The sequence below is a fragment of the Malaya genurostris genome, chromosome 2 (genome assembly GCF_030247185.1).
Source record: "Malaya genurostris strain Urasoe2022 chromosome 2, Malgen_1.1, whole genome shotgun sequence".
In the NCBI taxonomy this organism is placed as follows: Eukaryota; Metazoa; Arthropoda; class Insecta; order Diptera; family Culicidae; genus Malaya; species Malaya genurostris.
Genome location: NC_080571.1, coordinates 156,412,627 through 156,427,828, shown reverse-complemented (window position 1 = coordinate 156,427,828; position 15,202 = coordinate 156,412,627). Strand labels below are relative to the sequence as shown.

The window sequence follows — 15,202 nt, the reverse complement described above, 5'->3', positions numbered from 1 at the left end:
AGAACAGTTGAATATATTTCATTTCGATCCAATATTTTGTGAAAATGGTTAACAAAAACAAAAATACATTCACAGTTGTTGATTTTTCAATTAAGAATATTCACAGTAACGGTTTGTTACTCCCTGTTCATTTCATCTTAATTTAGAAAAAAGTGAGAAACCTCTTTCGACTTTAACTACCCTATATTATTTATCGATACATACCTTTGTTCAAAACGCTTTCACAAGAAGCAATAACTTTTATGATGGATTTCCTCCTTGACACGTCGCATATTCGAATAACTCTAGACTCCGGCAGATTCATATTGGGATCTAGAAGATGCATTCAAAATAAACATATTTTAATGATTTTCATGAACTATCATCATTATTACCTAGTAATTTTAACTATTACAAGATAATAGTATTAGATAGCTTAACTTTATTGCCAAGGAAATGCATGTTTTTGGAACAGATATCTTTTTCCGTCGCATTCATAGATTTTCAGCGGAGTGATGTCTGGCAAAGAATTTAACAACATGCATTCAAATTTGTCCTTTTCCTTATCTAAAATATTTATTCCTCGCTCGATTATTGGTTCAACCAGGATATAGCTGCCATAGATATATAACTCGTGTATATCAGCTCCCAGTATAAACCCTTTCAATTCAATCACATAGAATTGCTCTCCCGATTTATCATACGCAACGAAAAGGAAATCTCCTACATTGTAACAGTCACCTCGAAATGTGATAGATTTAGTGTATTTCAGTGCATGATTAATCATGCCGAATGATTCCAAATGTTTTTTATCGCTGTCTTTCAGATGTTCACAAGTGGCAACACCGCTATTACAAATAATGCTCTCTTGGAAACGTTTTGGATTAATTTCACTAATGAGGGCCTGAAAATATTGATGCCGTTCAGCACACAATTTCAAAATATTTTTGAAATTGGAGGCGTGTCGTAGCGCTGTCTTGAAATATGAGTGTTTTCTTTCCCCAGTTAGTGTGGAAAATGGTAAAAGAGGTCCAAACTGTAAGATCAAGTGGGGATAGTGCCACAAATAATGGTGTTTAGGTTTCAGAGGACTATTGAACATACTAGATCTATTTTCTAAGTAATGTTCAATACACAACTTCAAACTTCCAATTTGTTGAGGTGAAATGGTCGGAGCAGTAATCAAGTCTGTTATTTTCTTTAAAAGCAGCACTAGCTGAAATAATTTGCTTTTATATAGATACGGTATTTTCAGAAAAATGAAGGGTACTATCCGGATTAAATGCCAAACATCTATAGCTTTACTTGAGATAGCCTTTTTCTTGAAATTCAAAGTTATTTGTGAATTAAGGCCAAGTTTTTTCATAAGAAAATTTATTCGATTTTTTAAGTAAGTTTCGCCGATTAACTTTCTTTTGGTGAGGCCACGAAAAATCAGCATCAGGTCATAGTTAAAGCAACCTAGGAACAAATCATGGGCAATACATGGTGGCATTCCAAAATCAAACAGATTGAAATGCGACAGGCTGTTGAACACTGATTTTTGTTTAATTCCTTTATACGGTTTGCCACTTAGTTCCATCTTTTTTATGTCATATTCGTATTCTCGTTGATTGCGCATTGTGCATCGCTTGAACGGGTTCAACTTGAAATCTTTAAGAGTAGTGTAGCAGTAACGAGAAAAATATTGTTGTGTTGAAAAATTCTCTGATAGCCCAGCCATTTGATGTGAACCGAGGTTATCTCCAAGAAGACAAAGTAAGGTTCCACGAACTTGAATTGTAGAAATATTTTGTTCAACAGTAAATCCTTCCGTTTCCAAAATGGCCAAATCTCGAAATAGTTCCTTAAATACGTTTGCTGTCGAAAATACCTTGAGATCTTTTTCTAAACATAACAGAGCCAGAAAAGTATTTTCTGTTGAAGCACGAACGGAAGATTTCATATTTCCAATTGAAAAGTAAACTCCAACTACTTTATGTCTGGTTTTAGCATCTCCCAATGGATTTACTGTGCCAAAGGCGTCTTGATAGAGAATAATATGTAAAACGTTATTCCTGTGGTAGAATTCATTACATTTATAAACCTTTCCATCGATGTAACTTGTAAGATATCCTGGAACTGCTTGACGAGATTCGAATATATCCGAGAAGTTTGTTTCGACTTTAAGTATTGATTTCAAAGTACTCAGAATTGGTACATAGTAAAAGAAAGATTTCATATGAGCATTATGTAATTCAATTTTAACCGGTTCTATATAAGAGAAATTTTCATTGAAATGTTTCTTGCGCATATATTCAGTACGAAATATACCATGACTTCCGTTAAACAACATGTAAAGAAGATTTTCAGTTTTCAAATGCTTGAAAACTTCATTTCTCTCGTAATCAGTCAGTTGAAATTTCATTGACAACTCGATTATACTTTGCTGGTTATTATTCTCCTGATAGAGAGATATTTCACTCAAATTTTGAACTATTTGTTGAACGGCTCTATTGGGAACATGATGTTTTGAGAGTAAACTAAGCATCATGATTCCGACTGATTTGGTTGCATTAAGTAGATTCTGCCCGGTACATATTCCTTGATATGACACACTGTTGTTACATTCAGTTTTATTTGAATTTGAATCACCGAATAATTCATTCGAATCATCCATCGGTGGTATGAGGTTCTTATTGCTATGAGAGTGGTAGTACATGTTATGAATGGTAAGGCTATTGGCCGTGCTAAATGGTTTTACCCTACAACGCAAAGGACAGTATACAAAGGTTCCTTGCGATAAATGATCCTTGAGATGTTTAGTCATCGTTTTGAAACAGTTGTGAACGAATGAACACCCATTTGCCGTACATTGCAGTTCATTATATGTATCATCACAAGGAATCAAATGCGATCTCCCCAGATGAATCGAAAAAGTTGTATAATTTTTAAATGTGAGATTACAACCGTTCAAATTACATGCAAAATTATTGTTGAAGCGATGTATTTTAATATGATTTTTATAAATTTCCACCTGCTCAAAATATGAACCGCATATTGAGCAAACTATGTCCATTTCAGTTGTCTGAAATTTAAATGTGATATTGATAAGAATCATTTTTAAGTATTGCCGACAAATTAATAACATAACATACATATATACATACATAGAATAGCTATTACAATTCAATCAATCGCAAAGCTCGTGTGATTTGGAGTAATTCAATTCAAATTATGATTTTAGCTGTTTCGTCCAAATTGATACTTTTTTGCGTGCATCAAAGTCATCATGTTACCAAAATATTCGTTTCCCAGATTTTATGTACACAATATAGGCGACATCCTTTTTTGCACATTGAAAATCGTTCATACGGGTACCGTTCAATTAGTACCGGTACAGACCAGGCATAATGTCGTACTGCATATTCCACTAGTATCACGGGAAAAAGATTTAGTTTGAGACTACCAACGAAAGCTACAAAAATTAATGGAAGTTTATCAACCCGCTTAATAACATTTTCTAGTGTAAATTGCTGCATTGAATCGAATCAACAAATCACAATGTTTGTACTGTTACTTACCAATTTATATTTGCACAAGAACACGCAGATAAACAAATTCACATAACTGACGCCATGAAATGAAAAACAATGCACACATAAGAGCTCTGCGTCACTTTTGTGTGAATATTACACACTTTTGTGTATATGTACACTGTATCGATAATATATCACAAAACAACTATGTAATATTCTGGTAAAATTTCAACGCGGTTTATGTGCATTCTTTTCGTTGGGATATTACACGGAACGAAATATAAAATTTTGCTCTTTCGACGTTTTTATTTGAGTACATCTTTTATGCATAATATTACGCTATGGCTTTAAATATATAAACAAAAATCTGTGATTCCACATCTTCAATTAAATTACGTCGATTTTGTTTGAACGTCGCAGTGTATTACGAGACTGGTAATTACAATTTTATTTGCTGTGTAGGGTAACGTGGCGCCATCATGACACATGTGAGTACTGTCCCAAGTAAAGGAATATTCGAAATGACCGTTAAAATGATTGAAGAATCTAATTTGATTGTCCTGTCTGTTAGTCTGTGGAATAACTTTGTATGTGAAAATTAACGATGAAAAATTTCGAGCAAGAAAAAAAAGAGCAAGGAACTCAAATTTTGAGTTGAACTTACTCAAATTTTGAACAAAATATTTTTTTTCTTATTTTGAGTAAAAATTACTCAAGTTTTGACAATTTCGTCCCTTAATGCAAAAATGAGTAGATAGTTGGTAACTCAAGTTTAGAGTGCATGCACTTTTTATGAATTTGAGTGATGTGTCACTCAGTTTTGAGTTATGTTCAATGAGAGTGTATATTTTTTAATTTGAGCGAGCTATTTTTTCTTACACTTAAGGTAGCGCTTCGCCGTGGTCAGGTTGAAGCAAGACAACTCACTGCTTCCTCTTGCTTTGTCGCCGAAATTTCACCCTAAATTGCAAATTTCTAAAATACTAACCCGATTCACGAAAAATCTAAAACATACGATTGTAGGTAAATGATTTTACTATGCATTTGGCGAAAAATATCAGTTAGAAAACTTTTCTTTCGCGAGATTTCGTGCGAGTTTTGTAAAAATTTGGTTTTCTTTTTTCCTTTTCTCGCTATAAACAACTCGCATATGTAGGGATTATCTAGAATCGTATGTTCTTGGAATTTCCGTTTTCTTCCCCGTTTTCTCACAATTTTGGGTAAAGTGCGTGAAACCCCGGGATAGGCAGCGTACTCCCGTGACCACGGCGAAGCGCTACCTTAAGGTAGCGCTTCGCCGCTGTCAGGTCGAAGCGAGACAACTCACTGCTTCCTAAATTGCAAATTTCTCCAATACTAACCCGATTCACGAAAATTCAAAAACACAATTGTAGGTAAATGATTTTACTATGCATTTGGCGAAAAATATCAGTTAGAAAACTTTTCTTTCGCGAGATTTCGTGCGAGTTTTGTTAAACATTTTGTTTCATTTTTTCCTTTTCTCGCTATAAACAACTCGCATATGTAGGGATGTGCTACGCTTTCAACAAAGCGTCAAAGCTAGTAACGATGAAAATCATTACTGATTTCTCGTTCTATTGAAACATGAATAGTAATTATTTTACAAAGTAGTAACACTTACTTACATTTTCTACTCATCTATATTCAACGTTTACGCAGAGAGAACGGAAAACGAAAACAAAAGAAATGTTGTTAGCGTCTACCGCATGTGGCATTTTGAACACCCCAATGCATGCGTTGACATTGTGTGCGTGCGAAAGAATAAGGAAAAACTCATTTATTTTTATAACTCGCACGAAATCTTTCGATAAAAACGTTTATCAGGCACAATTTATATACGAATCGATAGAAAAATTTATTATCTAGAATCGTATGTTCTTGGAATTTCCGTTTTCTTTTGCGTTTTCTCACAATTTTGGGTAAAGTGCGTGAAACCCCGGGATAGGCAGCGAACTCCTGTGACCACGGCGAAGCGCTACCTTAAAATAAAGAAATTCTTCTTCGTTAAAGTTTATATACATAGATTTCTAGTCAAAGCTGGAAGCGCAAAAAGTGATTCAAAACCATTTCCTTTTGACCGGTTTGGAGTCAAAATTGAATAATTTACTTATCCTTGTTTTGAGATGATACTTTCAGCAAGAGCTGTCAAATCGATAAGAAAACAACGATTTGTTATGAAAACTCAAACCAACCAGATCTTTAGCCAGATACGATAGGTGGGAAGACCTTTTTTTCTTCTTTGCTCACTGAAAAAGGAAGCCCGCTAAAATTTTTTTGTTTATGGCAAATTGTCGTCACAATGACATATAGCGGGCGCTGTTTGTTTAGAGATGATACTTTGAGCAAGAGCTGTCAAATCACAAGAAGAGTTTCTAAAAAGTTGAAACTTTTATCTATTCCTATTAATAACAAGAAGTTTCAATGGAAAAAACCTTGTAGTGATAAAAGAAAAAAAATTTCCTATAAGATGGTAATGTGTATTTGAATTTGTTGTGCGAAAACTAATGATTTTTTTAGGATCGATATCAAAAATGTATTGTCAACAGCTGTGCGAACATTACACCTGGACCGTAATGTTTTTCAAATGTCCTGGAAAATCAAGTCAAGTGTTCAGAAAATGGAAGTCGTTTGTAAATCTTTCTGGTACTCGAGAGGAGGAAATTTGTATAAAACACTTTAAAAGCAGCGATTTTGTTAAAAGTGAGTCTCGAATACCATCCTACCAAAACATTACATAGTTGTATTAGATATTCGCAGACGATTGAAACGACACGCAGTGCCTACACAAAACCTTCCATTGAGTATCCCGTATGTTACCAGTAGCGGAAGATGCTGTATTTTTGGATGCAGAGCTAAAAAAAATGCACATTTCTTCCGGTTTCCCGAAGGTAACCTGTTACAAATGTGGATAAAAATGCTTCACATGAAGCATCAAGATGTTGATGACTGTCTCAGAGTTTGTGAACGGCATTTTGCAGACTGTGACTTTATAGCAGGTATTATGATTTTTAATAATTTTTCACCATTAGATATTTTCAAACCTTTCTAGTGAAATCAATGTACTTGAAACCGCATGCTATACCCAGTTTAAACGTAAACAGGTTAATTCTTTTCCCTCGACATCGTATGAAAGACACTACTAAGCCATCAGGTGCTATGCGCGATCATAGTTATCATATACGATTGTTTGAACCAAGAAGCAATCGCATGTGCTCTGTTTATGGATGTCATTCACGTGCCGGAAATAATGTTAGCCTACATAGGTATCCAAATAAAATTGAAGAAAGGTATTCAGACTGGATTTGTAACTTAAACCAAGGCAAAAATCTGTCATCCAATATGAAAGTTTGCAGTAAACACTTCGTTAATGCTGATTTCATGCCAGGATCGTTGCAATAATCCCAAAACAATAATATTTTTATGTGCTAAGGTTTTAGAAATCGTAATCCATTGTTTGTACATTGTGTTTCAACAAAAGTATACAAATAATCTAACAGTGTTTTCGTTTTCAATGGTGGCGCTATGACGGTGTAGAGTATAATAAGATGCTAATTATATTCAAATTGACGCGAGTGTAGTTAGTGCTGCACTACACCATTGCAACGCTGAAAAATGGCAATTGTTCTAATTTGTGCTATTAAATGGAAATTTCAAATGAAACATAATTTCTCTAACGTGTTAGAACAACTGCACTCAACTACTGATATAATTTCAGGTGGCCATAGACTCAAGAATACTTCTGTACCAACACAGAACTTACCTGGTGAATATGACTACGGTTTGATAAAGAAGTACAACGATTATGACAAATTACAAATTGGTCGACCAAAAAAATTAGTATCGCACTCTAGTTCAGAAAGCTGTTTGGAAATGGACATTAATGAACACATAGACCAATTCGATTCGTCGTCTTGTGATGAATTGTCCACTTTGCTCAGCAACACGTCAATTACAGAAACGTCTTCCAATGTTGAATGTAGTTACCAAATGACAAATAACACCGAAGACTTGCCAAATATCTTACAGCTTGATATGCCAATTATTCCCAAGAAGGACATAGAAAGTCATTTGGATATCACTGAGGGCAATACGATCCATAAAACAGAAGCATTCATTTTGACTGATTTATTACTTTCGAACGATGATGTGAATACGTGGACGGGCATACAAACTTTGGACATGTTACAGGAAATATGTTTAGCTGTGAAAAAACTAGAAGCTGCTGGTTATCCAAAAAAATACAGCTTGCATTGTTCGGATCGTGTTGTTCTAGTAATGACGAAACTCAAGCAAAATTTATCATTTGCTGCACTCGCTACATTACCATAGAAACAGACCTATCTCAAAAAGGAATAAAACTACATATTCCACCATTCCTGAGATGTCAGCGGTTAACAGATGAACAAGCCTGCATAAATGAAGCGATCGCCAAAGCAAGAATTCACGTTGAACGAATCATGCAAAGATTGAAAATGTTTGCCATTCTTCAAGGAACCCTTGATGCCTCGATAATTGGTCACATAGATGACATAATGATCGTCATTTGCAGCATTGTTAACCTATCTAGTCCTATTCTTCGTGAAGATAAATTTTAAGAATTTTATTGCTGAAATACTTATATTGAACATGTGAACAATTTTTGTATGATGACTCCTTGATAATGCTAATTTTAGAATACAACAAGCATTCACTACGAGAACCTGTTTGATTGATTTGTATTAAAACAGCTTTTATTCAAATATAATAAAAATCGCACAAGTTATCGAGAAGTTTTATTTAAGATTTGATAAATTATTCACCTATGAGTACATGGAAGAAGTTTAGCAAGCATGCGACTGAAATATAATGTTTTCAATTTGTTTATTATGTTTTCAGTGTAGGAACAATCAAATTCCACTTCAATTAGCAAAAAATCGTCATCCTGCGATGAATATACAATAAAGTAGCATTTTTTGCATTGGAACACCCACATATTTAGTTGAACTTGGCAATAGTATGCATGATGTTTGTTTAACTTTAAGTCACCTGTAATAGGACAACGTTTAAAATATTGTTTAACTGTCTTACATCGTTCCATATCCTTGACACTGCCATTTTTACCCGAAATTGGACATTTCATCTCAAGAACTACGTTACTGAAACAATCAATGCCGTCTGGTGAAGCACCGAACCAATTTTCTTCGTGCTTCACAACCAACCCACATTTCATTATCATTGGGTTTCGATTTCGTTTGTAACATTGGAAAGCTTTAGATTCGTTTTTCTTGCCATATTCCAATGCCTTACTTTTGAATGATTTCATGTTCCAGTACTGTGATATTTTTTTATCCCAATCCGGATTATCATTTTTTAAATAAGTGAATAGTTTATAGCACGAACTAGCGGTAATACGTATAGATCGCTGAATTTTCCAAGAATTTGATGTTTGATTTTGTGTTTCAATGGCAATTTCAATAATTCTTGCCAAACTCACTGCGACATTCTTCTTATAAAACAACTCTTCCCGGTCTGATTGAAACGTAATCTTTGCTACTGGAACGTTGGTGTGTGTGTGCTCTAGTAACATCTGTAGTTCGTTTATTGTACAACACTGATTATCAGTAAATCTTATCACTTTACATTGCAGTAGTCGATTTTGATATGTCATTAATTCATTCATTTCTCGCCCGCTTTGATTCGCGATTGAAGAATTTGTTGCAACTGGAATTTAGATAAAAACCAGGATTAGTATAATTTACAATTTTAAACTTTGAATTTATACCTTTGAGAATTTTTTCAAAAGATTCGGCAATAATCTGATCTTTCATATTGACATTCTCGGGATTTAAACGAGTGTAATGTTTTATACAACAAAGCTCACATATTCGCTTTGCCTCCCACTTGAATTTCTCGCTTTTAGTTGCACCCCATGCTTGACAGTAGTACACGAGAGATATTCGCATGTATCCGTACTGAAAAACAATTGATACGGTTATATCTGGAAACGTCAAAATAACGGTCACTTACCGATTAAGTTCTAGCAAACAAGCAACTATATGCTTACAGCGAGCAATTTATAGCCCGCTTTGCACGAGCAATTTATAGCCCACTGAGATACATTATTTGTTATTTTTAAAACTACTTTATGCGGAAGTTCTCTCGGATGAGATGATTGTCTTACGAATCCTGTTATTATCAGATAATCCGATGATTTTTCTGTGTAGCCTATACAAATAACATGTTTAGCTTCGAAAACAGCACATCCTTCGCGAATTGGTCGCACCGAATCACCAACATAATCTAGGATATCAATCAGATTTACATTTATGTTAACATCACATCGGTTGTTATCTGAAAAACAGTAGCCGATTAGAAACTAACCTAAAACTAATTTTCTCAGTTTCTGATGTTTTTCTTATATTCAAACACTGTTCACACTAGAAAAAGTAGTACTATTCGATCTCAAATTTAATTTCTTACCCTCTGAGTCCACACGCTCATTGGACATAACTCAAAGTTTGAGTTCCGGGTACTCAAATTCATAAACTGATGCAATCTGTCAAAATTTGATTTCTTATTTGATTAAAATTAACTCAAGCTATGAGTTCTTTTACATTTACTCATGCGTTATAGAGTAAGCGTTGAGTTTTCAAATATTTGAGTGAAAAAAATCTAGCCGTCGTGTTGTTCAGGTGTGTTCTTATTTGTGGTCTTGCAAGAAAATCAAATATCAGTAGAAGAAAATGGATCAAGCTGCAATCAAATTGGATACTGAAACATTTAACAAATTGAAAGGTGAGTTTTGCTTTATTAATTTATTTAAAATAACCTATTTAAAAATGTGCACAGCTCAAAAAATCAACGACAACTCCTTATCTCTGATGAGTGATGCTGATCTACAAGAAATAGGGATAATTGAGAAAGGTCCTCAGATGATTTTAAGAGATATTATAAACCATATAAACGCAAATACACCTGGTGTAGATCGCCAAGAGTCAAACACTAAAGATGACACTTTGGCTAACGACGTTCGAGAGCTTTTGGAAGGGGACATGAAATTCGAATTAAAAATTCTCCCTACATTGGATCGAATAGTAGAAAGCCGAAGGTTCTGTGGGCTGTTAAAATTATTATTTATCGAAATTAGTTTAATTCTATCTACTCGCTATTAAATGAAAAATATCCCTAAATATTTTCAGATTACATCCGAGGATGCCTTCGCATAATGGCAAAATTACCATCTCGAGGAATCAAACGTAAACTTGATGGAAAAGTCTCTATTAGCGAGGAGCAAATTGCATCTCCTGTGATACGATGGATTAATGTAGTATATATTACAAAAAACTGAAATGTTATTCTATAACGAAAATTTTTCTTTGTAGCCACAAGATAATTCAATCAACGCAATACAGCAATATTTGAACAACAATACACAGCAAGCATCATTCATAGCATGTTTGGGCACTCCAATGAAACGAGGAAAATATTTCCTAATTGTGGGAAATGAATTGATATTCGAACCGAGAAACTCTGTAGAATCGATAGATGCTTTTTTTAAATCATTTAAGGTTTTCGGAGTTGACATTCCTCCTGAGTTGTATATGCTTTATGATTTTATGTCTTGTGTGGTATACAAAACTATACCTCACAGCTCTAGAGCATGCGTCAACCGTCTCGCAGCTGCATTTAAAAAAGTAATTACTGCGGAGGATGGGGAAAGAGCAGGGATTTAATTTAAATACAAACACTTGTCCTGAACATATTGTTTAAATTTGCTTCAAAGACGATTCAAAGACCGTTTCCTGATATTGTTCACCATTTTAGTCATATATACGATTCTTATGGGTGTTCTAGGTTACAGGTACATCCAGTAAGAAGTCAAACAGGTTTCAAAACCATTTAATTTTAGTCCCATACAGGTCACTTCATTATGGGTTGTTGGAACATTTTGGTCCAACGTCCAATAAGTCTTTACACACGGACTGTTATGAGACAAAAATTGAACAATTTTGGTCTATTCTAATACAAATTGTGGAACAGAATATTTTGAGGTTGAAGAACTCAATGTTTAGTAGAATGTACTCAAATATGAGTGAAAATACGTTAATAAAATTAGAGTTCGAAGAACTCAAAGTTTGAGTTAGATTTACTCAAATTTTGAGTTTGTACACATTTTTCTGTTTTGATTTGTTATTACTCAAATTTTGACATCTTTATTCCTCTACTCAAAATTGAGTAAACATGAAGAAACTCAAGTTTTGACTACGTGCACTTTTTATGAAATTGAGTGGATGGGTACTCAGTTTTGAGTTATGTTCAATGAGCGTGCATTGTTGTTGCTGATATCTTTTTGTATTATGGAAAATACGAAGAAATGTACACAAATCACGACCTCCGATATGAAAATATTTAGAAGAATCCTCCTTTTCTTAGTTCCATTTTTCATTGGCAGGTGTTGCTACCGGTAATTCAGTTTTGCGACAATTTGCCAATTCTGTTTGAAAGTCGAAAGTTTTGGGTATCATTTCATACACTCAAAATAATAATCATATTATAGTTACGTGAAAAGTTATGTGAATATTTTCCACCCTACTTTTCACGCAGGTTTTAATGGACTGGCATTTAAAAGCTGTTTAATGCATAATCCAGTAAAAGTTACGTGTTTCATTGGCAAATTGTCGCAAAACTGAATTACCGGTAGCGACACCTGCCAATGAAAAATGGAACTAAGAAAAGGAGGATTCTTCTAAATATTTTCATATCGGAGGTCGTGATTTGTGTACATTTCTTCGTATTTTCCATAATACAAAAAGATATCAGCAACAACAATGGACTCAGAGGGTAAGAAATTAAATTTGAGATCGAATAGTACTACTTTTTCTAGTGTGAACAGTGTTTGAATATAAGAAAAACATCAGAAACTGAGAAAATTAGTTTTAGGTTAGTTTCTGATCGGCTACTGTTTTTCAGATAACAACCGATGTGATGTTAACATAAATGTAAATCTGATTGATATCCTAGATTATGTTGGTGATTCGGTGCGACCAATTCGCGAAGGATGTGCTGTTTTCGAATCTAAACATGTTATTTGTATAGGCTACACAGAAAAATCATCGGATTATCTGATAATAACAGGATTCGTAAGACAATCATCTCATCCGAGAGAACTTCCGCATAAAGTAGTTTTAAAACTAACAAATAATGTATCTCAGTGGGCTATAAATTGCTCGTGCAAAGCGGGCTATAAATTGCTCGCTGTAAGCATATAGTTGCTTGTTTGCTAGAACTTAATCGGTAAGTGACCGTTATTTTGACGTTTCCAGATATAACCGTATCAATTGTTTTTCAGTACGGATACATGCGAATATCTCTCGTGTACTACTGTCAAGCATGGGGTGCAACTAAAAGCGAGAAATTCAAGTGGGAGGCAAAGCGAATATGTGAGCTTTGTTGTATAAAACATTACACTCGTTTAAATCCCGAGAATGTCAATATGAAAGATCAGATTATTGCCGAATCTTTTGAAAAAATTCTCAAAGGTATAAATTCAAAGTTTAAAATTGTAAATTATACTAATCCTGGTTTTTATCTAAATTCCAGTTGCAACAAATTCTTCAATCGCGAATCAAAGCGGGCGAGAAATGAATGAATTAATTTTTTAATTTATTTATTTCGTCAAGCAAATGTAGACTACATATAAATTGTTTACAATGTTCACTTACATACTACGCATTATTTCTACGACATAGCTGAGATTTGATTTGATTTTTTGACATAGTAAGGTCAAGATGTTCGCTGTACTGATTGTAATGGCGCATTATTCGATTGACTGGACTGTATTTTGCATAATTTGTTCTAGCTTGTTTTTCTAAAAATAATTTCCTGGAACGTAGTTGACGGCTAGGAATATAAAAATTTAATTGCGATAATAATGGAGCTGATTGAATGCGTTGAGAAATAATGTCGCTGATAAAATAAAGCATTGCAAAGTCACGGCGTTCTTTAAGTGTTTGTATATTGATGAGCATGCAGCGTGCTTCATATGATGGTAGAGGGAATGTTGTCCAGTTTAATTTTCGAAGTGCATATAAAAGAAATTGTTTTTGAATAGATTCGATGCGTTCTTCGTGAATAATATTGTATGGATTCCATACTAGGCTGCAATATTCCAAAATAGGTCTGACATATGTAGTGTATAATAATTTAATTGTATATGGGTCCTGAAAGTTATGACTGAAGCGTTTAATAAAGCCCAGCATGCTATTAGCTTTATTGATTATGGTATTGTAGTGTTCCACAAAAGTGAGCTTGGAGTCTAAGATTACGCCTAAATCTCTTACAATTTTACATTTTTCTACAAGTTGATTTCCTAGATGTATGTTTGTAGATATAGTTTCATTTTTCCTACTGAAAGTTATTGAGTTACATTTTTTTACATTGAGTTGGAGTAGACTTTTGCAGCACCAAATGTGGAATAGATTGATTTCGTTCTGGAATATTACAGCGTCGTTGATATTTTTAATTTCCATGAACAGTTTCATGTCGTCTGCATATATAAGCACATTCAGATTTTTGAGTATGAAGGAAATGTCGTTTATATGTAAAATGAAAAGGAGAGGCCCTAAGTGAGAACCCTGAGGTACGCCAGAAGTTACATTAATTGGTTCAGACAGAATGTTTTGGAAGCGGACTACCTGTACACGATTCGTTAAGTATGATTTGAGCCATTCAAGAAGAGTATGTTCTATGCCATATTTTTGTAGTTTGTGTAGAAGTAAAGGTATGTCAATACGGTCGAAGGCTTTGCTAAAGTCAGTGTAAAGCGTTTCTACGTAGTTGCCGGCGTCCATTGCATTCAGTGTGAATGTCATAAATTCTAAGAGATTTGTTGTAGTTGAGCGGCCTTTAAAAAAACCATGTTGTTTGTTTGTTATTACATTTTTAAGTTGATGAAAAAGTTTTTCGTTTACAATTTTTTCAAATAATTTTGGAATGCATGAGATAATGGCTATTCCACGGTAGTTCCGAATGTTAGATTTTGCACCAGATTTAAATATTGGTACAAGAAAAGAAGATTTCCATGCTTTAGGAAAAGTACATTTATTAAGTGATAAGTTAAAAAGTAGTTGTAGTGGTAGTGTAAGTTCTTCAGCAAGATTTTTTAAAAATATTGGTGGTATACTGTCAGGTCCAGGCCCTTTTGATGCGTCTAAGTTTTTCAGTGCTGTCGAAATGTCATGTTCTGATAGATAGTTTACAGAGATGGAGTTGGAAAATGCTGGTATGAAAGAGAAGTATTCACGGTCACGGTCAGTTTCTGAATAAGATGTATATACTTCTTGGAAAAAATTTGCAAAGTGATTGCAGATTTCTGTACTATTTGTCCCTACATGTTCGTCGAGGTGCATTTGAGATGGAAAATTGTTGCTTTTTAGTTTAGTTTGTGTGTAGTTAAAAAAGTTCTTAGGGCAAGTCTTTATTTCGTTTTCAATTTTGCGGTTGTATTCTTCGTGTGCTGTGTTAATGGCTATTTTGAGCTGATTGCATAGATTTAAGTAATTTTGAAGATGAACGTCACTTTTTTCTTGTTTGTAAGTTTTGTGTGCTTTTTGTTTCCTATTTTTCAAATGTTTTAATTGTGAATTGAACCATACAGGTAATTTGCTGTTATGATTTTTTCTTCTTCTTTTCATGGGCAAAGTTTC

The 15,202-nt window shown here is 34.1% G+C and overlaps 2 protein-coding genes and 1 pseudogene across 2 annotated transcripts; 1 reads left to right on the top strand and 2 right to left on the bottom strand.

Annotated features, from left to right (window-relative positions):
• Nucleotides 1-421: 421 nt before the first annotated feature.
• On the bottom strand, nucleotides 422-1,702 carry LOC131428918 (uncharacterized). Its single transcript, XM_058592978.1, has one exon. It carries the CDS (start codon nucleotides 1,700-1,702, stop codon nucleotides 422-424), a length of 1,281 nt encoding a protein of 426 aa, XP_058448961.1.
• Nucleotides 1,703-8,251: 6,549 nt separating this feature from the next.
• On the bottom strand, nucleotides 8,252-10,102 carry LOC131432491 (uncharacterized; annotated as a pseudogene).
• A 2,164-nt stretch (nucleotides 10,103-12,266) lies between these two features.
• On the top strand, nucleotides 12,267-14,390 carry LOC131431792 (uncharacterized). The gene is given in 6 exon segments (XM_058597681.1): nucleotides 12,267-12,338; nucleotides 12,468-12,748; nucleotides 12,751-12,791; nucleotides 12,847-12,878; nucleotides 12,881-13,036; nucleotides 13,098-14,390. Coding segments are annotated over 6 exon segments (585 nt in total). The 5' UTR covers nucleotides 12,267-12,325; the 3' UTR covers nucleotides 13,160-14,390.
• Nucleotides 14,391-15,202: the final 812 nt, after the last annotated feature.

Coding starts and splice junctions, on each gene's coding strand:
- LOC131428918 (XM_058592978.1), bottom strand. CDS start 1,702: ATGGCTGGGCTATCAGAGAATTTTTCAACACAACAATATTTTTCTCGT.